The 27,870-nt window shown below is 33.1% G+C and overlaps 1 protein-coding gene across 1 annotated transcript in view; it reads left to right on the top strand.

The window, feature by feature from the left end:
- LOC145278036 (uncharacterized) overlaps nt 1-24,791 on the top strand; it is a 158,194-nt gene extending 133,403 nt beyond the window's left edge. Inside the window, exons 2-3 of the mRNA XM_080130254.1 lie at nt 16,076-17,604; nt 22,980-24,791. Coding sequence (XP_079986380.1) covers nt 16,103-17,604; nt 22,980-23,715 — 2,238 coding nt within the window. The 5' untranslated portion in view covers nt 16,076-16,102 and the 3' untranslated portion in view covers nt 23,716-24,791. The remainder of the gene's footprint in view (nt 1-16,075; nt 17,605-22,979) is intronic.
- The last annotated feature ends 3,079 nt before the right edge of the window (nt 24,792-27,870 follow it).

The raw sequence follows: 27,870 nt of genomic DNA, 5'->3' as shown, positions 1-27,870 counted from the left end.
TGTAAGGTGTTAACTTTGGTCAAAATCGTATGTTCCTTCTTTCGTCGGATTATTTCGATTATCGATTAACGATACTTATCGAAGACATTCCGACACAAACCCTATCTAAGAACACTACTAGGCACATAAAATACCTTTGTATGAAATTTCATAAAAATCAACCCAGCCGTTTTCAAGTCCATAGAAAACGAACTCACAGATCACAGATGCACACATACACAGACACACAAAGTTCATTTTTATATAATAGTAGACACACACACACACACACACACATAGAGAGAGAGAGAGAGAGAGAGAGAGATTTTTTAATGATCTCTGCATTAGTGAAATATGTATCTATTAAATTATTATAATTCCAGTCTGCAGTGGAATGAGGACGGAAATAGATGGTAACATTCAATGCTGTCAAGACTAAGTTCCTTTCCTTTAATAATTACAAGAAACATTCTTAGCCGCTAATAGCCATGGCTTATGATACATTAACTGAAAGTACTTCGTTCAAACTGCTCGGTTTAACGTTCGTATGGAACATGAATTGGAACTGATACATTGAGGGCACTGCAAAGGTTGCTACAAATGAAGTGGGCTCTCTCTACCATGCTAGAAATTTACACCTGACAGTATCCTGTACCTCTGCAAGGCCACCATTCACCCGTGTATGGCGTATTCTTTTCACATTTGGGCCGGTACATCTGCTACTGGTCTCTCCCTTTTAGACGGGGTTAAAAAGAGAGTCACCAACCTAATAGGTCTAGTACTGTCAGCTAGGCTTCAATCACTGTCCCATCGACGAAATGTTGCATCCCTCTGCCTGTTTTACAAGTATTTTAATGGTAGATGCTCTGACGAACTACAAGCCCTTGTGTCTCTTCGACGTAAATACCCCCGACAAACCCGACAAGCAGCAAAATCCCACCCCTACACATTAGAAATCCCCAGATGCAAAAAAACGTTCTACTCTAATAGTCACGTTTAACTAATTTTCTGCCAAAATATATGACGATAGAAATAAGCCTGAAATATGTGTTCTTTGTTTCAATAAATACAGAAAATTTGATTTAATGATCCAATCGCAACAAATCTAATTCACATAAATAATAATAGTTCAAACATGACTTGAATATTTGTTTTGTTTTGTCCCGATGTTTGACAATTCTTGTTGTTCCGGACGGAAATTATAATTTTTTGCAGTTTCGAGTTTTTATCAGAGATGACAGGTGGTAATCAGTCAACTAAATTCTCTGAAAGTTTTCGACAAGAATGATTATAAAGCATACTTCCTAATGTAACTGCTTGTAACTTTTTTGGTTATAAAGATAGTGATAACTCGAAAAAAAATGTGTCCCTGGGGTTTTAAATTCCGATCAGTAGATTCAATGGAAAATAGAGGTTGGATCTATAAAATTGCCGCCCTAGAAAAGACGACATGATTCCATTTGCGTTTCATGAAAACCAGTTTTCTTCTTTTCTTTTCTTTTTTTTTTGTTGCAGGCCATCTACTAGTCAGCTAGTTGTGTAAAAATCCTAAGAGCAATATGAGACTTATCTCTTCTCTGAAAGTGTCACAATGTTAAAAGAGCAAGATCGGAGATGCGCCGCTGTACAACTCATGCTCTCTGTCGATCCAAGTTATGACAGCAGGACCATTGGAAGCATCTTCAAAATGCATCGCTAGATTGAAACGAATAGCAAGGATATGCCCAGACTGATGAAAACAAACTTTCCGGTCACAGTTATGGTCTTTGATGTGGTTTCAAGTGAGGGCCACATCATGCCACCTCACATCTTCGAAGTCAGCTTAAAAGTCAACACCAAAGTGTACCTGGATGTGCTGAAGAGTGTGGTGATCCACTGGTGCAATCAGGTGGCCGTTGGCAGACCCTGGATGTGGCAGCAGACTCGGCGCCGGTTCACAAGTCCAAAGAACCCCCGGCTTTGCTTCGGAAGGAGTGCTACGATTTTTACCCCTCTCTCACTGTCTCCCTCCTCCCCTGATCTGAACCAGGTGGACTACTTCATTCGGTCATACGTCGAGAACATCACCAACATGATCTCCCTCAACACCAAAGCCAGCCTGATCGCAGCAATCTGCCGAGCTCCCGCCGGCGCATTTGGAAAATGTATGCTCCCAGTTCTGGACCCGTATCAAGGCGGTGATTGAGGCTGGAGACGGCTACATTAAATAGATGTCAGCTCTACTACATAATCAAGTTACCTGAATTGATTTTTTTCAATAAAAGTTTTAAAATAAAGGTATAATGTTGTTTTTTTCTTGTGGCCACACTTTTATTGCCCCAACCTGTAAAAAATCATAAAGCGATAATAAATAAGAATTTTTCACAACTTTTCCGACACCTTTCGTATTTTGATATCCTCTTCTCTCTATATTTTTTATAAAAACTCTCCCCGTCTCTCTCTCTCTCTCTCTCTCTCTCTCTCTCTCTTTCTCTCTCTCCCTCTCTCTCTTTCTTTCTCTCTCTTTCTCTCTCTTTCTATCTCTCTTTTTCTTACTCTCTCTGTCGCTCTCTCATTACTGGCTTAATCTTTTACCTAGTTTCAGTGTTATTTTAGAACAACTACCAATATAAATAGCAGGTAATATTATCTCTTCCATCCCCTTATGTTGTTTCTGCTGATCTTCAGATAATGAATGTTACAGTATTTTTTATACCATAATTAACTCAAAATCAAACTTCTTTCAAAAGACATATTACATAGGATAAGCATTAAATCTGAATCTATCACCAAAGAGACGAATGCAATTGAAACACTTGAACTCATCACTTCAAAAGAAGGCAAGGGTGCAGACCTCAGCTGGCAGGACGCAACACTCATGACAAAGGATACAACAATTACAGGCGTCTATATGTTTCGTTATTTTGGAAATTAAGAGAATTTATGAAGCTTAAGAGGTGAGGCAAGATCGACAAAGGTATCGTCTTCGTGCACGATAACGCTCTGGTCCACAACGCATATATCGCCAGATCAGAATCGCGAGCGTGCGGTTATGAGATCTTTTCTCATCACCCCGACTCCCCTGATATTGTACTCTCTGACTTTCACCTTTTCCCAGTCATGTAGTTGTTTTGAAGGGAAAGCGTTTCCCAGATAATGCAGCTTTGATTTCCGAAGCCATGTCGTGGTTGGAGGACCAGCGCGGATGTTCTACAAAAGCGATCTCCAGAGTTGCATCAAATGATAAAAGTACGTGACTCTAGATGGTTCCTATGAAGAGAAAGGCGGTTCTAAGCTCTGTTGCTCTACTGCTGTGATAAATGAGTCAGGGGCATTACTTATTGAACATTCCTCGTAAATTCTACGACGCTTTCTACATTAATCTACGTAGTTTACTGTTAATAATAATATTCATTTTGAAATAAGAAATGCTTGCTAGGGTCTATTCAGAATAATATATAACACAGCCCTTTTTCTCTCCACAGAAATAGTTGCCGTTGTCAGTCTTATACAAAGAATTAAACGGAAATAACTTTAAAAGAATGAGATTGTCTCCCCCTGGCAAGCCAAGGACAAAACAAAGCAAATAGCGGGCTGATATTAAAAACAATATCGTTTTGTACAACGTAATATTAGGAAAATAAACAAATATTTTACTTGTTTGAAATTTATAACATAAATATATTTCGGAGCTAAACTCCATCCTCAGTATGTTGTTTTCTTTTTTCTTTTTCTTTTCTTCTTTCTTGGCATGTTGTAAAGTTGGAGAAAGAAAAGTCTGTTTGTAAAGAACTGCGCGTTATATCTTATTTTATTCAAATTAAATCCACGCTTCTATATGGAACTCACACCGTTGATGTTATTCTCGCGTTGACTACGCACTGTTCTAACATTTCAAAATACAACTGCTGAGATACAAAGAAAAAGAAAGAAAGAAAATAACATACTGAGGATGGAGTTAGGCTCCGAAATATATTTATGTTATAAATTTCAAATAAGTAAAATATTTGTTTATTTTCCTAATATGGCGTTGTGGTTTGGCTTTCAAGCGCACTTGATGTGTATTTTATTTTATTAAACAACTAGCGGGGGTACCCGGCGTTGCCCGAGTGTTTGTTTCCGGGACGGGGGGGAGTTTTAAAAAATGTTATGGAAGGTAAGTAGGAAGGATCAAACCCGGAGTCATGAGTAAAAGTAAGAAAATAAATTGTGAAAAAAAACAAAAAAAAACATCTGCAACGTTAACAGTTCGGCCACCAAGACAAGTCCATTCCAGTTGTTTAGAAAAAAAAAAAAAAAAAAAACGACTACGGTAGGTCGGCGCGAACGTGAAAATATAATGTGAATTGTCCAGCACGCTAACCACTACGCCACAGAGCACTGCAGCTTAGTTTAGTGATTTTAAATAACTTGACATGAAAGAACTACGAAGCCAAACCGGTGTTCTCTTCTCAACTGTTCCTTGTGAACGATCCCCAAACGGTGTTAAGTGGTGGCAGGGGGAGGCGGAATTTATTAGAGAGAAAATATTTTACCACTTCCATTGATCTTAACCGATTTTGGCCGTGACTTCTCAGAAGAAAAAGTATAGAAATCTAAGATTATCGAGGAATTTGAGAAATAATAAGCCTATAACACACCTCAGATATTGTTCTGCCGTTTGTGCATATTATATTTGCATGAAATATCTTGATTTTTAATCCTATTAAGGTCAAAATCAGACGGGGAAAAATGAGTTCATTTTATTTATATAGAGAAGAGATTATGTTTCTTTTTTATCTAAAACTGTAGCAATTAGCGTTTCTGAATTTTTTAGATGAGGATTAGTTATTCGTATTATTTGGATTCATCGGACTACTGTTCTCATTTTGAGTGTGATTTTCACAACGTTTCTGTCGATGTAACCTCCGACTTTCTTCGGGTATATCTTCTCGAACTCGAGAATTTGGTCGGAATTTCGAGCGGAACCCTTTATTTACTTCACGGGGGTAGCGTGCTCTTGTTCCGTCAGTCATTCTATAGTAGGTTTACTTTGTAATTGTTAAGTAGACATAGTATAGAAGTTAAAACCATTATTTATAAATAATCGATAATATATACAAGTAATAAGTAAAACCATTAATATATATAGATATACGGTAATATATGATAATAATTAGCAATATTTACAAGAAATAAAATAGGTTTAAGGCTCCTAAAATTCGTACTAGAATTGTCCGCAAGGATTCGTGGCGCAGTGGTTAGAGTACTTGCAAAAATCAATTATAAAAAGTGATATTATCCTGAAGGTTGAAGGTACAAATCCTCAGTGTGGGCGACCGAGAAATACAATTGCGAATTACTTAGGCACTCTATCTAGTCATGACTGACGGAACAAGAGCACACTACCCCCGTAAAGTAAATAAAGGGCTTCGCTCGAAATTCCGTCCAAATTCCCGAATTCGACAGAAACATTCCAGAGATCGACAAGATACATCTGAAGAAGGTCGAAGGTTACATCGACCGAAACATTGTAGCAATTAAATTCTTATTGTAAACAATATTGGCCTTTGGGCCAAGATCAAAGTGTAGTATCTGTTCTTCAGATGCTGCACTTCAATTTCTTGTTCTCTGTCAGAGGAGGAGAAGCCCTTCACGAATGAGATTTTTTTTTTTTTTTGTTCCTTTTCTCTACGTTAAAACACGATCCTGGTGTCTAACTCTGTCCCGAATAAATTTTCTTGCTTACTGTTGTTTTAAAAAGATAAAATTGATTCTTCTAAGTGTTCGTTTTCTAATTAGCTTGCTAAGTTTTCTGTGACTTATTTTAAAGCGTTTATTCGGTTAAAAAAAAACAAGTAGTGTCGAGTGTTACATGAGAACAAGAAAAATGTCCAATGTGGTGGGATCGCATCTTGGGACTTTCGATAATAGCACAAAAATAGAAGGGTTTGTATTACTATAGACAGAGGTACGAAAAAGTTGTCAAAAAACAAAAAAACAAAACAAAACAAATAAATAAATAAGTGTCTAACTCTGTCCCGTGGGGAGGCATTGTAAATAGGAGCAATAAATATTTCTTGTCTTATTAACTTCAATGTAATTGTAAATCAACCCAGTAAATCAATAAATAAAACAAATATAAATATTCGAAATATATTTATTTAAAATTGTACTCTATTAGTCACCGGGACAACATGATTTTATTTTGAAAAAATTCATATTGTAAAAAGATTTTATTTTGAAAGAATTCATATTGTAAAAGAGACCGAATACGCGTATGCAAGTGCCGAGCCGTGTGCGAAATGACATCACAGTAGGAAAAAAGTAAAAAGACTGTGAAAAGAACATGAGTATAAACAGACGATGACGTTCGAGAACACGTTCGAAACGACATACGAGAGGGCAGAGGTCAGAGAGAAGGAGCATGATCACGTTTTATTCGGGAAAGTTCCCGGAAATAAATGTCGTTGTTACAAAAAAAATAAAGGAGTCAAGTTATTATTTTTCTATGTTCCTTGCGACGTAATTTGCTACAACGCGTTGGTTCCCCTTCAACGTTACAATATTAAAATGAGTAAACTCGATTTTTTTACATTAGCGACATCAGATTAATAACTTGCATATTTTTGGCGTATTATGATATAGATTATTTCAATTTTATGATGCTTTTCAATGTAGAAATATATTTAGTCAATAACCTTTATATACGTCACCAGCGCGGTCTCTACACAAAAACATTAAGACATTAATAAATTGTATTTATATTATGCCAAGATAAATCGGCTATCACCGGCATTTGCCGTTATAGCTCCACAATGAAGACAAAAAAGGTGTCTATAAGTTACTGGAGAAGGCCCAGGTTGACCGAAAATGTTTATATATATATATATATAAAAGATCAATATATATATATATATATATATATATATATATATATATATATATATATATATATATATATATATATGTATATATATATGTATATATATATTGTGAATTGAAAATCAGTTTCAAATATATATATATATATATATATATATATATATATATATATATATATATATGAAACTGATTTTCAATTCACAATTATTGATCTTTTTACTCAATATTAATATAGCTCTAGGATACATATACCTATTGAGCTTATTATATATCTGCAGTACTATGGGCACTGTTCTTTTAAAAGTATTAATACATTTATTCATATATTAAAATGAACTCTGCTCTTTAGACTCCAGGTCCAATTCTTTCTCTCTCTCTCTCTCTCTCTCTCTCTCTCTATATATATATATATATATATATATATATATATATATATATATATATATATATATATATATATATATATATATTCAATGGAAAAAAAACTCTCTTGACATCGAATTTAGTTTTAAAAATTATTTATTATATTTTAGATTATTATTATTATTATTATTATTATTATTATTATTATTGTTATTAGTAGTAGTAGTAGTAGTAGTATTAGTAGTAGTAGTAGTAGTAGTGGTGGTGGTGGTGGTGGTGGTGATGGTGGTTTAGTAGAAGTAATATCAGTAGCAACACACATAATTAGCATACTCTTTATATCTTAATACTAAACTACTAAGACATTTAGCATGCCAAGGATGCCTCATTCCACAATTGTCGCAGTCGTGCCAGGTAGGTTTGGAAACTATAAGAGACCGACATGAAAATGGAAGTTAGCTTTGTAACAACGCGTCTTTTAAATCTAATCGAATCGAAGAAAACGTTTGTGAAAAGACGAGACTCGCTCAATAGCTTGGGAATTGATGTGTCAAATTTCATTTAATTTTAGCAAACGCATATCTAAAATGCGTTTGCGTCATTGCTTAGTTGAGAATTAAATGATGACCTCAGCAGTTGCGAAAAAAAATGGAATATCATTTTGCAGGAATGTGCTATGGTTTTTAAAATGTTGCACGATGTGAGCCGTAATTACACCATGCGCACTGAAATAAAGCAGCTACAAGAAAATAGCGCATTAATATGATATCATATTTCAATAAACTTCTTTTAAATGAGAATTTACTAAACAAATATATAAATATATATTGCTACAAGACTTTTTAGCCGTTAAAGAAAACGAGCAAAAGTTGACTTGGAATGACTGTTTTATGCCAAATTGATGGATGAATATGGTTAAATTTGTGCTCATTTTTACATTAAATACTAATCCCTATTAATCCAAAATAATTTATAACTGCGCATCGAACGGATACCACAATACTTACTTCGCTGCACCTTATCATAACAAAGTGAAAGGTGAGAAAGACAGACAGACAGACAGACAGACAGGCAGACTAAGAGAAATATTATATACAGGGTAGAATGATAAAATTGTCATCTTAAATAAAACAACACTACATCTTTATTTAAAAACTTTTATTGAAATATCAATTCAGGTAACTCGATTATGGAGTAGAGCTGACATCTATCCAATGTAACCGTATTCAGCCTCAATCACTGCCTTGATATGGGTTCGAAACTAGGAGCAAGCCTTTTCCAAAAGCCCCGGCGGGAGCTCGGCGAATGCTCGGCGGATGGCGGCGATTCGGCTGACTTTGGTGCTGTGGGAGATAATGTTGGTAATGTTCTAATAATGTCATAATAATGTTGTATGACCAAACGAAGTAGTCCAGCGGGTTTGGGTCGGTGGGGGGGAGCAGTGGGAGAAAGATACCAAGTCGTATCACTCCTTCTGAGCAAAGCCGGGGTTTTCTGGGGACTTGTGGACCAGCGCCGAGTTTTGTTGCTGCATCCAGAGTTTGCCAGCGGCCACTTGATTGCACAAGTGAATCACCACACCCTTCAGTACATTCAGGTATGCTTTGGTTTTGACTTTTAAGCCAACTTCGAAGATGTGAGGTGGCATGATGTGGCTCTCACTTGAAAGCACACCAAAGACCATAACCGTGGCCAGAAACTTTGTTTCCATTACCCTGGGCACATCCCTGTTATTCGTGGCAATCAAGCGATGCATTTTGAAGATGCTAACAATGGTCATGTAGTCATAACTTGAATCGCTAGAGAGCATGAGTTGTACAGCGGTGCATCTCCGATCACTTTTGGAAAGCTGAAAACGTACACAGTAAAACAATACGTTTTATTGTCGCGTTGATTATTTATTCGTAACGCAAATTAAGAAAAAAACATATTTTCGGGGTTATTATTTATGTTGGTAGTGTAGAAGAAAAAGTATGAATGTTTTTTTTTAAGAAAGGTGTATTAAAAATGGAGAATAAATTTGAAAAAAAAGGCCGTGGGTAAATTACCGTTGTAAAATGCTCTTATGGTTATCAACGGGTTAAAAGAGATTTATTTGTAAGAAAATTGCGTTAAAATAACTTAAACGTAATACGGAAATGAACAATGTAAAAAAAAAAAAAAAGCAGAACGCATTAACAATTGTTTATTTGGATAATTTAAACGCGAAAAAAAAACAATTGGGACGCTGAAAACGTACACAGTAAAACAATACGTTTTCTTGTCGCGTTAATTATTTGTTTATGTACGCATGCGCAACCGGAAGTCGTAAACCGGATGCTAGGTTACAACACTCATTACTAGGTCATTTTAGTTTTATAATTATATAGATATCTAATCAAATTATAAATGTTTTTCTTGTGACTTATTTAAGAAAATCTTAATACAAATGTTTAATTTAATTACAGAATATAATATTACTAGTTGTACATACCCGGCGTTGCCAGGTTAAAAAGAAAACATATTTCCGAGTGAAGGAGTTAGTCACATAAAATTTAAGATACACCAAATATATTATGTTTTTACAATTTTCCTAAAAGTTGTTCATATTTTGGAATTAGGAGATACAAACAGGATAATAAAATCTCATAGCTTAAAGGGAAATAACTCACATTTTAAATAAAAACTTACTTGCGTTTTTAAACGCAATTATATTGGTTATAATAATAATTAAAAATAAATTAAACTAAATGTAAATATAAATAAAATCAAAAATAAATAAATCAACTTCATATAATATTTCTAAATGAAACATTTAACACAATTCTATAATTAATTTCCATTAAAAATTAAGAGCTAATTATCGAAACAGATTGTCTTTAATGTAATATGCAAATGAGATAATCTCTTCAATGTTGATTCCTTTTGAATAAATGGTATATATAAATCATGCATAGATAAAGTACATGAAAGTCCGTGAAAATTTGGTAAACAGTGTACCTTTTGCATATACTAACCAACTTGTGAACTAACAAACAAACCAACAGACGATGAAAGCGTAAAGTAAAACAATACGTTTTATTACCGCGTTGATTATTTTATTCTAATAGATAATACCTATTTAATGAATGCCTGAAATTCTCTAAAAGCAATTAACAAAATATAGAAATCAATAATTTCATGCAACTACCTTAAATCTATAGGCTACTAGTAGTTCATCCCAGCTTTGCTCAGGCACTATGTAATGTTCATAAATTTATGTACATATATATATATATATATATATATATATATATATATATATATATATATTAAAAAGTTTGACTCATGTCCAGGTAACCTACATCTAAAATTTCAAGTGTATAGACCCAAAATTAGCGGAAGAGTTTGATAGAGTCTGCAAAGGTCAACTCTTTCAACTTTGACCTGTTGGCAGCAACTTTTTCGCTCCAAAACGGATGCAAAAACTTGCTATATGTTTGAATATCCTTTATGTAAAATTTTTAATGTTTAGATCCAAAATTGGCTGAATAGTTGGCTAGAGTCCGAAAGGGTTAAATGTTTTGAACTTTGACCCCCTTTGCAGCTAAATTTTCGGCCAAAAACTGATTAAAAAGCTTGACCTGTGTCTGAATATACGTTATGTAAAATTTCAAATGTTTAGACCAAAGATTGGCTGAGTAATTTGGTCGAGACCGCAGAGGTCAATTTTTTTTAAAACTTTGATCCCGATTTTAACCCCTTAATATTTATTGTTTTGAGCTCAAATCGAATTAAAAAGTTTGATCCATATCCAAGTAACCTACATCTAAAATTTCAAGTTTTTAGACCCAAAGTTGGCAGAAGAGTTTGGTAAAGTTTTCAAAGGTCAAATCGTTGAACTTTGACAGCCAAACTTCTGACCGAAAACTGATTAAAAAGAATTTCCCAAATCTCACCCTTTATATCAAATCTCGAGTCTGTAGACTGAAAATTGACAGAGGAGTTTGGTAGGGAAATGTACACATACACACACACAGAGGCAATTTCACTTTTATATATAGATAGATTAATTAATTAAAAACCAAACTATATTTATTAGTAGTAGTATTAAAACAAATATTAACTTTTACTCAATTATTATTTTATCATGAGACGCATTTATAGTTTTTAATATTGTAATATTTTACTATCTATATATTAATGGGATAGCGAGCATGTTATTTTCTGTGTCACGCTTACACCCGGGTCGTTATATTACTATGTGCTTCCATTTCTTGTCATAAATAATTTTACCAAGAATTTTTCATAAGTTTTGGTTTCAGTTTCGATTATAGCTGATGGCACTTAAGTCATCTATTTTTTAATAAATAATTTTATCAAGAATTCTTCATAAGTTCTGGTGTGGGTTTCGATTATAACTAATGGCAATCCAGTAATCTATTTTCATTTTTATAAATAACTTCATCAAGAATTTTTCATACGTTTTGGTTTCGGTTTCGATTATGGCTGAACACACTCACGTTATATATATATATATATATATATATATATATATATATATATATATATATATATATATATATATATATATATATATTCAGGAGTTTTTATTTCGGTTTCGATTCAAGCTAATGCACCCAAGTCATATGGATATTTTTTTTAAATCGCAACTTTATAACATATAAAAATAAAACATTAACTCTATTATAGTATATACGAAATCTGCAATAATTAAAATACCATATTTAAGCGTACTTTACGACCTGGAATTGCCGGGCATTCGTTCTAACTTAGATAAATACTTTTGCAGTTTTAACAAATAAACTACAATACTATCAGAGCATCTCTATTTACACTGAACATCTACAGAATGCCAGCATCAATATATTACCTATGAATGAGTCTCCTGTGTAATTTCCACAAGTCCCGCTAGTCTAGAATTACTCATTTTTCAGAAAATTACCAATATAAAGTACACACACACACACACATACACACATACACACACACACACACACATATATATATATATATATATATATATATATATATATATATATATATATTCAAAACGTATCGCAAAACAAAAACAAATAAAAAAAAAAACATCTACGTAAGCTTCTTTCCATGGGGTCCGGACTTCGTATCTCGCTAGATTCAGCCATTCTGATGAGTCGTAGACGACGGAACACGTTTCAGTGGATAATTATATTTTAAACAATATATATATATATATATATATATATATATATATATATAGATAGATATATTTGTAGTCATCACATTATATATATATATATATATATATATATATACATATATATATATAGATAGATATAATGATACACACACACACAAAAGAAAACAAACAAAGCATATGTTTCAGTTTGTTTAAAATCTCTTAGATCTCACTAAACGATTTTTGTTGGTCTCTCTCCATCACATAGGACTTGTATCGAAGGTTCTCATGGATACCTTCGAATTATGACTTCGGAGACACAGAGATTTTTTTTCAATTGACCTCATTAACTTCTGGAGATATTTTGAACTTGTTGAATGAACCCATTTTTAGTTTTAATGATGTCAGAGTGTTACTGGTGCTTTTTGCGTTTAGCAACAGAAGAAATTTAGCCATCATTATCTTTGCGAACTTTAAAAAGAAAGGATTGGTCGAGTTTAAGAAATTATGCAATTTGCAAATCGATGTGTTCTGCCATTATTGCAACTCTTACAAAATGTCTTTTCATTTCCTGTGTTAGTTTATTATCTCCCATGATTGATTGTCTGTGAAAAAAAAAAAGTTAATACACGGGAAAGAATTAGTTCTCAAACATTAAACGCATCCTGTGTATATATAATTATTATTATTATTATTATTATTATTATTATTATTATTATTATTATTATTATTATTATTATATTATTATTATTATTATTATTATTATTATTATTATTATTATTATTATTATTATTATTTTCAGACGCATTTGGCTAAACGTTATGTCACATTTCAAGTGGAACTCTACAAACCTGACATCATCTCCCTGATAAAAAAAAAATGTCTGCTTTTTACAAAAATAATACAAAAGAAAAAGTTTTTTTAATTTATCGGATTGAAGATGCCGGGTTTAAAAGAGATCCGGTTGAAATGTAGCTAAATGTTTGCGTAAATAAACTATTATATAAATAATTCTATCGAATATTGAGCACTATTATATATAACTATATATGCGTGTGTGCGTGCGTGTTTGCGTGTCTGTATGTAAAAAGCAAGTATTTATGTTTTTGGGCAGTTTAAAGATGCCATTGATATGTCATGGCGCTTAATATATACATATATACTATATATACATATATGTAGTATATATGTAGTATATATGTAGTATATTTGTAGTATATATATAGTATATATGTAGTATATTTGTAGTATATATATAGTATATATGTAGTATATTTGTAGCATATTTGTAGTATATATGTAGTATATATAGCATATATGTAGTATGTATGTAGTATATTTGTAGTGTATATGTAGTATATATGTAGTATATTTGTAGTATATATATAGTATATATGTAGTATATTTGTAGTATATTTGTAGTATATATATAGTATATATGTAGTATATTTGTAGTATATATAGTATATATGTAGTATATATGTAGTATATTTGTAGTATATATGTAGTATATATGTAGTATATATGTAGTATATTTGTAGTATATATATAGTATATATGTAGTATATATGTAGCATATTTGTAGTATATATGTAGTATATATGTAGTATATTTGTAGTATATATAGTATATATGTAGTATATATTTAGTATATATATAGTATATATGTAGTATATATGTAGTATATTTGTAGTATATTTTTAGTATATATATAGTATATATGTAGTATATATGTAGTATATATGTAGTATATTTGTAGTATATATGTAGTATATTTGTAGTATATTTGTAGTATATATATAGTATATATGTAGTATATTTGTAGTATATATTTAGTATATATAGTATATATGTAGTATATATGTAGTATATTTGTAGTGTATATATAGTATATATATAGTATATATGCAGTATATTTGTAGTCATCTTTTTTTGTAATTATATTTCACTCTTTTTGTATACCAATCCTTCTTGTTTAGAATCTCGATGTATGTTAAGTATAACAACAGAGCAATATACAAGTTTCCCAGATTCAAATATTTATTTTTCATGCAAAACATCTCCTCCATCATGTTACAATTTCGGTACATTTTTACAGAGTCGTTTAGTTATGCAGAAACAAACTGTTTTTATTATGTCAATACCGACTCTTCTCGTACATATACTCCTCAGATAAAAATAGAAAATCTTTGCTTAGAAAAAAAAATGCATGGCAATATAATGCCGGAGAAAGAAAAAAGCAAAAAAAGAAAAGAAAAAGAAAAAACAAGAATATTTATTGAAAACTGTGTTTGTTCCGACAGTCATCTTGGTTCATGTTGTAAATCCAGGCAGGTTTTATTGAACATTTGAATTAAAATTTTCTAAAAACGTGTTAATTCTACAAAGAAATTATTAACTATTATTATTATTATTATTATTATTATTATTATTATTATTATTATTATTATTATTATTACTTTATTTGCCTAATATTTATTTTCTATAATCTGTTAACGAGGGTTATATCTAACATGGGTTTTCATACTTTGAAAATTCGAAACTAATTTTTTACATTTTATAAATTGTATTCTGATTTATTTTTTTATTATTATCGATTTTCGATAGTGATTAGAGATGCTCCGATATAAAAATTATTTAAAAACACTCCCAGACACATAAAGGATATTAGTGTGAAACTTAAAAACAAAATCTGCCAAACCGTCTCGGAGTCCATAGGAAACGAATTGACACACACACACACACACACACACACACACACACACAGGAACAAAGTACCTTTTATATATAAGTATATATATAATATATATATAAGTATATAAATATATATAATTTGAATTTTAGGCAGCATCTTCTCGTCCAAACAAATGTTATTGAAGAGCAGGAAATTCTTGTTTTATTATCTCCCTTTTCATTTTCTCCAATCTGCGGATAGTTTTGTTTGTGTGTTTTTTTTTGTTTTTTTTTTCAAAATCGTATAAGTTAGATCCATAGCGAGCGCTTTCAACCTCAAACATGTGTTGTAGAAATTATGTTTTTCTTCTTTTCCTAATTATATATATACATTTTTTTATCACGGTATATATATATATATACATATATATATATATATATATATACATATATATATATATATATATATATATATATGTATATATATATATATATATGTATATATATATATATGTATATATATATGTATATATATATATATATATGTATATATATGTATATATATGTATATATATATATATATTATATATATATATATATATATATATATATATATATATATATATATATATATATATAGCTTTAAGTAAAAGAGAAAAGAGAAAGATCAATTCCACAAAAGGAGACTTATCCGGATAATTCCAAGCTCATCTCCCCCATACTACCTAGCACCTTCTCTACTCTTCTGCCATAAAGAGTCCCTTTTATCCCCCAAATTTTGCCTGTATTCCATTATTCAATAAATGATCCATTCTATATCTACCTATATATAGTTTTGTGTCTTCATTTCATACTCTTGTTGTCCTATTATATATATATATATATATATGTGTGTGTGTGTGTGTGTGTGTGTGTGTGTGTGTGTGTGTGTGTAATATAAATATAAAGAAAAGATATATATATAGATAGATAGATAGATAGATAGATAGATAGATAAAATTATTTATTTGTTTATTTATTTTTGCCTTTCTCGTTTCGACTCGCAAAATATAATTCTTGTTTTTTTTTTAATTCCAGCAATCTCCCAGGTTAAAGCCCGTCGCAATGCTCGCTAAAAAACGGGACGGCCTTCAAATTGAGCCTGTCGTCGACGTGGCACGTGACTACCACAAAGTTCGCTATCGGCCATATCGTCAAAGCAATTCCCTCTCGTCCAAGTCCTTGCTGGATATAAACTTGGCCGAACCACCGAAAGAAGGGTACACTACCTCGCATTCACCCAATCATCTTCACCAACCTCACCATCAAACCGCCACCACCACCACCAACAACAACAACAACAATAATAGCAACAATCAAGGTAATGAACAGTATCAAAATCATCATCATTATCAGCATCATCAACATCATCATCAGCATCATCACCAAGGATCACGTCTTTCTCGCGGTTCGACGCATGACATCCCGGATGGGCGGACATCGCCAGCCACAGTTGATCTTAGTAGACGCGAACGACGAATGTTGAACAATAAACGGTCGAACTCCTTGTTCACGCCCAACGTTACTCAGATACAGCAGCTAGATAATGCTAGCCCCCGAGGGGGACAAATCTCCGCACCGACGACTCCGACAGTTCCTGTCTCCTTGACTCCGACGGCTATCACGACTCCAACACCCCTCCCTGTAAGCCCGGACACTGCCGCCGCCTCCGCGATCTTGACAGTAACGCCGCCTGAATACGGATCAGACAGGCGCAAGATGTTGATTCAACAGCGACGAAATAACGGACAATTCGCTGCTCACGGCTCGATTTACACATACAGCGATGTCGGTCATATCCCAAAGAACTCGGGGTTTTCGTCTCAGTCTCAGTATCACGGACATAATCAATCGTCACAGCACCAAAGTTACCAAACTGTCGTCGGTAAAAATGACCCCTATAATTGCCACAATAATGGTAATGACGTTATTCGTCGGGGATCCGACCGCACGCCAAAGGGGGTAAAGATCGCCGCATCGATCACCAAACGAGCCGAAAAGGAACGCCCACTTGAGAAAACGAGGCCAAACAGCTGCAGCGGTAGCCGCGAGTGTTCGTCAAGAAACAGTTCTTTTGCAACGGATTCCGAGCAAGGTAACGGTTTTAGCCGTATAGCTACCGAAGGGAACAAGAAACACGGCGGGAAATCAGGCAGAAATACGCCATCAGTTTCCGAAAGCGGAACTTCTATCAAAGTGACGGATCCCACGGATCCAGGAGGGGGACAGAACAACGGTGTTATTTCTAAAAGGTACTATCAAGGTCAACAAAGGGGTATTCCTCATTATCAACAGAAGGAAGAAACAAACCAGCGGGCCCCACGAACAAATGGCAAAGTTCGCGCTAATGAAGGACATTTAGTAAAAGAGCCCTTAAATCGGTGTGCTAACCCATTGGGAAGTTTGATGAAATGGGAGTACGAAGATCTGTACGGCCACATGAATAAAAACAGCGGTGATCGAATGACTCCTGCGCGGTCTATTCGACCCAAGTCAGCTGGAGTCAGTGCTCGAACACATACCGCTATGATTGACAGCGACGACAGTTCTTTGGATGGAGATATCGAGTAAGTAACGCTGAAATTTTTATTTCTTACTTCTTTCTCTACTATTATATAAAAGTCACTTTGTATGTGTGAGCGTGTGAGAGTCCTCATAGGTTCCGAAACGGCTGAGCCTATCTTTTAGAAATTTAACACAAAGCTAATTAGTGAATAAGTATCGAAAAATCGAAGAAATATGATCTAACAAATAGCCTTTCTTCTCTTATAGATAAAAAAGAATTTTTATAAGGGGATATTTTACGTTACACCGACCAAGGTTACACCGGTGTAACGTAAAATATTCCCCTGTAAAAATTCTTCTGTTTTATCTATAAATGAAGAAAAACTATTTTTAAGATCGTCAAGCCCAAATATAATCTGACATGATATTGCAAACAAATACAGACGGAATTGGATGAACGACATTATCATTATTATTTTTTTAATTTATTTATTTATTGCGAATTAGTCCACCGGGCAAATTATTTCTCGTAACATTTAATAATCAATAGAGGATTGGTTCTATAATAATACATAGGCAATCTGCATAAATTAAAATATTATGTTTAAGCGGCCAGCTAGTGTTATATATGGTCTTTTGTGTAGTGTAATGTATGTTCTTTTGTGTAGTGTAATGTATGTTCTTTTGTGTAGTGTAATGTATGTTCTTTTGTGTAGTGTAATGTATGTTCTTTTGTGTTGTGTAATGTATGTTCTTTTGTGTAGTGTAATGTATGTTCTTTTGTGTAGTGTAATGTATGTTCTTTTGTGTAGTGTAATGTATGTTCTTTTGTGTTGTGTAATGTATGTTCTTTTGTGTAGTGTAATGTATGTTCTTTTGTGTTGTGTAATGCATGTTCTTTTGTGTAGTGTAATGTATGTTCTTTTGTGTTGTGTAATGTATGTTCTTTTGTGTTGCGTAATGTATGTTCTTTTGTGTTGTGTAATGTATGTTCTTTTGTGTAGTGTAATGTATGTTCTTTTGTGTTGTGTAATGTATGTTCTTTTGTGTAGTGTAATGTATGTTCTTGTGTGTAGTGTAATGTATGTTCTTTTGTGTAGTGTAATGTGTGTTCTTTTGTGTAGTGTAATGTATGTTCTTTTGTGTAGTGTAATGTATGTTCTTTTCTGTAGTGTAATGTGTGTTCTTTTGTCTTGTTTGTATGAGGTTGTCCAGAACGTTTGTGCTGATTGTTGGTAGTGCAAGTTTTGAAAAGTTACATTTGAAATTATTGACAGGTAGAGTATAATTGCGTGTCCGGCTAGAGCCTACTTCAAACAATATTGAGAAAGAAAGTTTTGAATTTTTGCTGAGTTCTTCAAGGTTTTATTGGAGATAATTTACTTATGGCGAGAGAGCGACTGCTTAACTTAGTTTATATTATTTATTATTTATATAAATACATGACTTAAATGTATTTGTCGGCTGAGTTATATTTTATTGGAGATATGACAAAGTTATCTTTTTGTCTGGTTCATCTTTCAAAGCCATCAGAAGTGGACCAATTTGTGGGTAGACATCTTTGGCTTTATAAAACCCTGACATTGCATCCGTCGGCCACTCTTTGGGGTAGTAGTCGAATAGACTCCTAGAACTCAACACAAATGTTTTTGCATTATTTCTTGTTGTAATTTGCAAAGTCATTTATTCCTTCCTTAGTATTAATATATCGTGTTCTTTTCTTTGTAGAAGATGCATAAAATTACATGTTTTGTATCTCACTGTACGTTTGTCTTCGACAAAGTGTTCATTTATATAAATAAAACAGAAAATATATGTGTGTGTGTCTGGCTGTGTGTAAATATTTAACCGATAAACTCTAAAACTACCGGTCATATAACATTGGAATTAATAGGATATAGTAATCATTGGGGTTATGACAAGAGAATATTCTTATCATTGTTTTGACTCTCGAGTGTATATCCGATACAGTAAGCTAATCAATCGAGAACCACATCACTCTATCTAAAAATACAAAAGATATTAACTGATATATACTCGAGAGTCAAAATAATGAAAAGAATATTCTCTTGTCATAGCCCTAGTAACCATACACCAAAAGTGGTTTATAACGAGTAAAATCTTTGTTTGCATGAATGAATAATGCGTACGGATATATATACATCGGCAAGTTGAAATGCAAAATGTTCATTTCAACTAGCCGACATATTTTTTTTTTACTTCTTTCTGCGCATGCAAAAATTAAATGCATTTCTTCGAATCTTTTAATATTAAACCTTTTCTACCTATCCCTGGATACGTACATCGGTAGAAGACGGGGATGAAGTGCTAAATGTTTTAGTTTCGATTCTAGCTGATGGCATATATGTCATTTTTTTTTAACTTTGGAAATTACTACTACGTATTAGGTACAATATAATATTCAATAAAGAATTGGCTCTGTAATAATAAATACAAAATCTGCATAAATTAAAATATATTTAAGCGTATTTTACAACCCAGCAAGGCTAGGCATCCCCTTTCTCCGCTAATCTGAGAATATATATATATATATATATATATATATATATATATATATATATATATATATATATATATATATATATATATATATATATACTAGCAGGGGTCGTCCAGCTTTTCCTTGGCGTAAAATACGTTAAAACATGATATTTTAATTTGTCCAGATTTCGTATATATTATGATAGAGTCGTGATTTCAAAAGTAAAAAAGTATTTGGGTGCCATCAACTAGAATCGAAACCGAAAGCAAAACCGTAGTATTCAAAGTTAGTAATGTTACCACTGTATACATCGTGACACGTAGATGAACTGATTAAAAATTAAAAATAAACTAAGATGAATGTACAAAATGTATAATAATTTTTTAAATTTTAACCCATTCTTGACCTCTTAAAACTATTTTAACCGGCTAAAGACCCATAAAAGGGCGGTATGTAAAGAATCCAATCATTTGAGGCCCCTAGCGCCTCTCTGCGACTTTTAGTTTCGGAGGAGATAGAGTTTGAAGATATGGAGACAGACAGACATATAACCTTTTATATATTAGATATAAATCAATCTGCTCATTACTTTCCTTTTTTTCTACTTCAAACGCTTATGTGTGTTGCTTATAACATAACACACCAATAGACAGCCGCTTCTGTGAGAAATATACACGTGGTCGCTAATAACGTAATGTAACATTTTTGATAAAATATAAGAGAATTCTTTATACATACGTGAGGGGTATTTATACGTGCCGGACTTTTATGCGTTTTTGCGCTTCTTGTGCATCAATCGTCTCACCTGTTTGACTAAGATAAATAAAACTCTTCTTATGCAGAAATGACCCAATGTAAACGTTCGCTGAGTATTCTTCAAGCATTCACCCAACGCATGTGAGATCTGATTACAAGGGTCTCAACACTAAAGTAACATGCTCTCACAAGGACTTCAGTATCGGGTACTTGTGCTTGCCACCTGATGTTTAAGATACGTCTCAAGCATTTTTGGTGAAATTGTTCAAGCCATTTAATGTGCCTTTGATGCAATGTCCATGTCTCCGATGAATACAACAGTGTGGTCTTGTAAACACAGATCTTAATCTTGTCTGTGATTCCACGATCAGACGACACTCTATTCTCCAACTTTCCAAAAGCTACAGATGCCTTCTGAATTCGTCTGCGGATTTCAGTGTCGAGACAGCCAACCTTCGATAGAGAACTACCAAGGTAAACAAACGAATAAACTACTCCTAGTCTACCACCACAAACCACGGTGTTCGGCTCCACGTATGATTGGCCCGGTGCTGGAGTGAACATCACCTTTGTTTTCGACAGACTGATCCTCAGACCAAAGGCAGTGCAGGAGTCAGCAAATCTGTCCATTATATGCTGCATATCAGTCTAAGTGTGGGACAAAAAAAACAGCATCGTCTGCATACAGTAACTCCTTGACCAAGACATGATCCAGCTTGTTTCTGGCATTAAATCTTCTAAGATTAAAAATGCAACCTGTGGTTCGAAACTTTAACATGACACCCCTATCGCAATCTCGAAACGCATGAGCAAGTAGAGCAGCAAAATATATAGAGAAAAGAGTAGGGACAGGAATATCACCTTGTTTGACACCATTGTCAACAGGGATTTCATCAGACAATTTTCCGTTAAACGAGCTTTCATGTCCCTGTGCAATTCCTTGAATATTCTTACAAAGGTTGGAGGACACCCTACTTTCTCTAAGATCAACCAGAGAGCATCCCTGTTGACGGTATTAAATGCTTTGGTTAGATCCGCAAACACTTGACACGGCGATATCTGTTGTTCAATGCATTTCTCCTGGACTTGCCGGGCTGAAAAAATCATATCCATAGTTCTTCTGGCTGACTTAAAGCCACATACATAGATACTTATATATATATATATATATATATATATATATATATATATATATATAAAGAGTGAAGCCGTCAACAATTGTAGGTTTTTCAGACTTTTATCATTTTTTAAATATTTTTACAACGCGTTTCAAGTCTTGTTCAGCTCATTTCCGATATTTTCATATAAAGTTTTTTTAGTTAAAATTTGTGGAGTTTCCTTTTGGAAAACATTTTATCTCGGCCAGCACCGATTGTGTTTTTCAGAGGAATTTTTCTCTGAAAAACACAAAATATATAAATATATATATTCTCTGTAAAACACAATCTACAATATGTATATATATATATATATATATATATATATATATATATATATATATATATATATATATATATATATATATATATATTATGCCTCCGATCTTGAGCAATTGGGTAAAAAGTGGCTGCTTAATCTAATTTATAAAACTCACTATCTCTGTCTATCTGTCTCCATATTTTCAAACTCTATCACTTCCGAAACTAAAAGTCGCAGAGCGACGCTAGAGGCCTCAAATGATCGGATTTTTATGGATCGTTTTTTTATGGGTCTTTAGCCGGTTATGATAGTTTTGAGGAGTTAAAAAGAGGTCCAATTGAAAAAAAAAATCGTTGTAAAATTTTTACATTCATCTTAGTTCGTTTTTAATCAGTTCATATGCGTGTCACGTTGGTACTGTGGTAACGTCACCAGCTTTAAATGCTACAGTTTGGTTTTCGGTTTCGATTCCGTGCTGGTGGCATCCAAATACATTTTTTTACTTTTGAAATCAAGACTATAATAATATATACGAAATTTGAACAAATTAAAATATCATAAATGATTTCTTGTTATATATAATGTTCAATAGAGGATTTATTCTATAATAATACATACGCAATCTCCATGAATTAAAATATCATGTTTAAGCGTATTGTACGACCGGGAAACGCCTGGCGTCCAGCTATTATAATGATAAAATGAACTAGAGACTGTTTAATTTGAAAACATGTATCCTCTCTTTTTTCTCTCTTTAAGATACGTCGATTTGGAGGAACTCTCCGATGGTGAAGACGCGATTGTCATGACAGACTCTGAATTGGCAGCGGCCGCGTCTTCGTACACCAGCAGCAAACAGCGAGTTCCCAAGTCGTGGAAAGACAGCAATGGTAACAGTGGCGGCGGCGGTGGTGGTGGTGGTTGTGCTGGTGGCGGTGTGGGGATCAGACGTGCTTATTCGATGAAAGACAATCAGGCGAATTCGTTCACGAAAGATAATTCCCGCCACGTGAACAAGATCTCACAGGAGTCAAGACGACTCCGTTGCTCCGACTCCAAAGATGGCAAACCGGGAACGAAGTGGATGTTTACCGAAAAGAATACACAACACAGCAACTACCAAAAACCGTCGCGAAGGGAGAACCACCTTCGCGTGGGAGATTCCACGGATACCCTATCCAATAATTCGTACCACAGGCATTCACATGTCAAAAAGGACATGTTCGACATGTCATCCTTCAAGGACAACTTGTCTTTCTCGCAGACAGAGTCACTCGCAACGAAATGCAAGAAACTCGGAAATGGTAAAATATGTTTTAGCGTCACGGGGGAGCAGTTGGCCCCGGAGGGTCTGAGGCAGTTGAAAAACCGACATTGTGGGTTAGATGCGACAGAGCCCCTTCGATCTGAGAAGGGAGAGACACTACCACGGCGCAACTTCCCACGCCGGCTAAAACCACTTTTTGGCAATATAGTCGAAGATTCGGAAAGTTGAAGTATCCTATAGAGGATCTTTCTATATTGTAAATAAGACAATTTGAGAAGTATTCGCAATTCCAGAGACTTCTATATATTTTCAGGGTACTTGTTTAGTTTAATCAAGACATTTAAAAAATGAAAATGTTGAAAACAAAAATTATATTGTACGTACCCGTTACGGAATTAAGTTCTCATAAGAAAATGTCATTTAATTTGATCAAGCATTATTATTTTTTTATATTTTTTACGTCAGCAAAACAATTTGTTATAACAGTGAGCAGAAGCAGCCATGTTTAGATTTTTAGACTACGAGGGTGGGGGGGGGGCGCCACGTGAAGATAACTACGTCGTTCATATGCGAGCGTTGTCAGCCAATGAAAAAGCGACACGTTTCAAGACACCCCACTTCCCATGTTAAATAATAGCCCTTAAATGATTAAGTCGGAACATTACGTCGACATCGCTCTCGTAACAAATTGTTTTTACTGCTGCAAAAAAAAACCAACTAATTTATCAAATTAGGTGAATGTTTTATGAGAACTTAATTTCGTACGTACAATAAAAAATTTTTTTTTATATTTTTATTTTCTAATATCTTGATTAAAGTAAACAAGTACCATTTTCAGATTTTTTTTCTTTGTTTTTCTCGGGTTTTTTGTTTGTTTTTTTTTTTTTTTTTGAAAGAACGTATGACCGATTTGAAGAATACAGTCTAAAATACGATCACATAAAAAACACACGTAAAAAGGAAAAATAAAAACACTCGTCATCATATTATGTCTATGAATCCGAAGTTTCTATTATTGGCATTGGTTTCCCCGATATTTTCCCAGTCAAAATTCTTTCTAGAAAGATACTAGGTAATAAAGGGAAAGACCATGCGAATGTTGACAATAACCTAAGTGAAAAGGATTTTGTGGAAAAAACGGGATTCGAACTCGGTACACCCGGGTTGTCAGGCAGCGTCTTAACCATTTGACCATCATCAACTCCCAAAGCGCAAATGAAGTAATACAAAACTATTAAAAAAAAAAACAATGACACTCAGAAAATTGTTTTCAATAAAATCAAAATTTCTACACCAATTAAAAATTCATAATATATATATACATACACACGCGCGTGCGTGCGTGTGTGCGAATTATTATTTCATATATCCACATAAAATGTTAGGAGAGGATATGAAGTCGAAATTTCTACAGTAATACCAATTAAAACAAATAATAATAATACTAATACTAATAATAATAATAATTATTATTATTATTATTATTATTATTATTATTATTATTATTATAATATTAATTAACTAGTAATTAGTAAAAACCTGAAGAGAGTGCTCAATACTATTGCAGAGCAAATATGTGCTTTCTTTTTTTATTTCCATTTTATCTGTTTGGTTACATATGTTTCGAATGTTGGGCCATGTTTACGATGTTGTTAGTATTTGGAAGAAGTGTTTTAGAGGAATTTTTTCTCGTATTTCCTCTAAAACACTTCTTCCAAATACTAACAACCATTTCTGTAAGATCTGACGAGGCTGTTGGATCGTAAACATGGCCCAACATTCGAAACATATGTAACCAAACAGATAAAATGGAAATAAAAAAATTAAAAACACACACACACACACACACACACACACACACACACACACACATATATATATATATATATATATATATATATATATATATATATATATATATATATATATATACGAGCAAACAGTTAATAAAACATGTTAAAAACACTTTGAAATGAGTTAAAAACATATTTAATCTGAAAAGGAAACACTAGATAAGTGGATAGTCCTTAATCCGCGGAGTTTCGAAGAAATACTTTCCTTCTCATCAGAGGGTAGGAATTAGCAAAATGGATAGTCTGGTGGAAGATAATCTTCCACCAGACTATCCATTCATGTATAATCACCTTTTTCTTCGCCATATTCCCTCTGTTTCACTTTTTTTGTTATCAAGTAAGATCTTTGACTTATTTGTTGTTTCATCAAATACTTTTGCATGCAAAATCCGATCCCGCATTTTGCTAATTCCTACCCTCTGATGAGAAGGAAAGTATTTCTTCGAAACTCCGCGGATTAAGGACTATCCACTTATATAGTGTTTCCTTTTCAGATTAAATATGTTTTTAACTCATTTCAAAGTGTTTTTTTAACATGTTTTATTAACTGTTTGCTCGTATTATAAGCTCTATCTCCTATTTGGTTTTATCGAGCTTTTACATCTGGTTGAGATAACTTTATAAATATTAATTCTTTAACATTTATAATATACTTTAATTTTACCATCTTGGATAATTTTGGTAAATTCAATTGTAATTTTTATTTTATATATATATATGTATATATATATATATATATATATATATATATATATATATATATATATATATATACATACATATGTATATATATGTATGCATGTATATATTATTTCATGTGCTCACATAAAATGCTATAGATAGGTATAATAATGTATCGGTTTTCAGTATTTACTTCAACAGTGCTCAATACGTAAGCAGCGCTAGTTAGTAGGTGATGAAAATATATCGCAATTAAGCTACACATTGAATTCGCATTACCTGTTGTTTTTATATCACATGGTTTTTAATTTGGATAGCTAACTAATTAGGTAAATTTTTATACTCAAATATGAGTTTGTTTTGGGGTTTTTTTTTTTTTTTTTTATTGCATTTTCACCCGAAATAAAGCACAGTGTCACTTTGATGCAGGAGGCTACTTTCTGGGACATAATTATGCATATCACTATGTAGGGAGTAGAGCAGCAAGGATGTCTGTTTAGATTACACTTGAACTTCTGCATGCCAGTACAGTTGTGGAAGCAGGAACCCGGAAGGGAATTCCAAAGTCTAACAGTTCTGGGGAAGAAACTATCAGTGTAGACGGCTTTTTGGCATCTAGGGATCTCTACTGTGTAGGGGTGGGGTTTTGCTGTTTTTCGGGTTTGTCAGGGATATTTACATCAGGGGGATACAACGGCTTGTAGTTTGTTGGAGCATCTACTATTCAGATAGTAATAATAAGTTAATAACACTAAAATATCATCACCATAGCAGTATTAACGGTAAAATAAGTAACACCCTCTTCAAATCAATAGAACAACTCAGCAATTAATCCAGTTATTATTAAAAATTAAATAAGCAACTTGGGGGCTGTTAATCCATTTAAATATTAATTCAATTGATTTTGTCATCTGACACCCTAGGTTGGTAGAATCCATGTTGAATCCATGAATTATATGACAGGAGCAGCGTAAGTGATTAATAACAGATGCGGGTTAAACACAACCTATTCCTGTAGATCAAAAAACTTAATTTATGTACTTAATTTGTTAAATAAGCCATTGTAGCACGTTCTGAACCTATCTGATTAAATTAATTATTAAATCATAGTCGCCTTCTAGTTATCAATGAACCGAAAACACAAACAGCCTGAATTACATCCCTTTAACCATTATAAGAAACAAAATCGACCCAGTTTCAAACAGAATTAACTAGCAGTACTTAACAACTTAATTGGATTATCTCCCTTCAAATCATCCTAAGCAACAACACAAAACCATTTTTTCAAGTAGAATAACTATGAATTTTCAGACAGTAAATAGATTAGAACACTTCATCCGAAATGTCCTACAAGGTTTATATATATTTAATACACCCATTTTACTTTATTCTCATATTCAATCAAATTCTAAACCTGAAATGGTCTTAGATCCATGTACTAATAGAACGATAATATATAAACATTACTTGCCACTAATACGAAACTAAAACTAACCGTAACATCTTTACAAGGTTGTTACGGCCATAATATAGATATAAATACCAAATTTTAAAAATTCGTTTTACAAAAAATCAATCATTGGGAAATAAATGAATTTAGGAACCCAACAAATGGGATATATTTTAAAAAAAAACTTCTTTTTTTAAATGGCTTAGGGCTCCCCGTAGAAACTTCACATAACTCTGTTCTTAAATAAGGATACGAAAATTAGGCGATACATTAATATTTAAATGGGCTTTTCCATAACCACAACGAAGGTAAATGTTTCTTGCATGCTTTTCCCGTTAGGGATCCCCCCCCTTTTTTTTTCTTTCTATTCAAAAAATGCTACATTGCCAAAAGTGTGTT

The sequence above is a fragment of the Euprymna scolopes genome, chromosome 6 (genome assembly GCF_053919585.1).
Source record: "Euprymna scolopes isolate OS-2025 chromosome 6, ASM5391958v1, whole genome shotgun sequence".
Taxonomy (NCBI): domain Eukaryota; kingdom Metazoa; phylum Mollusca; class Cephalopoda; order Sepiida; family Sepiolidae; genus Euprymna; species Euprymna scolopes.
Note: the sequence above shows the minus strand (reverse complement) of the source record. Positions and strands in the feature narration are given on the sequence as shown.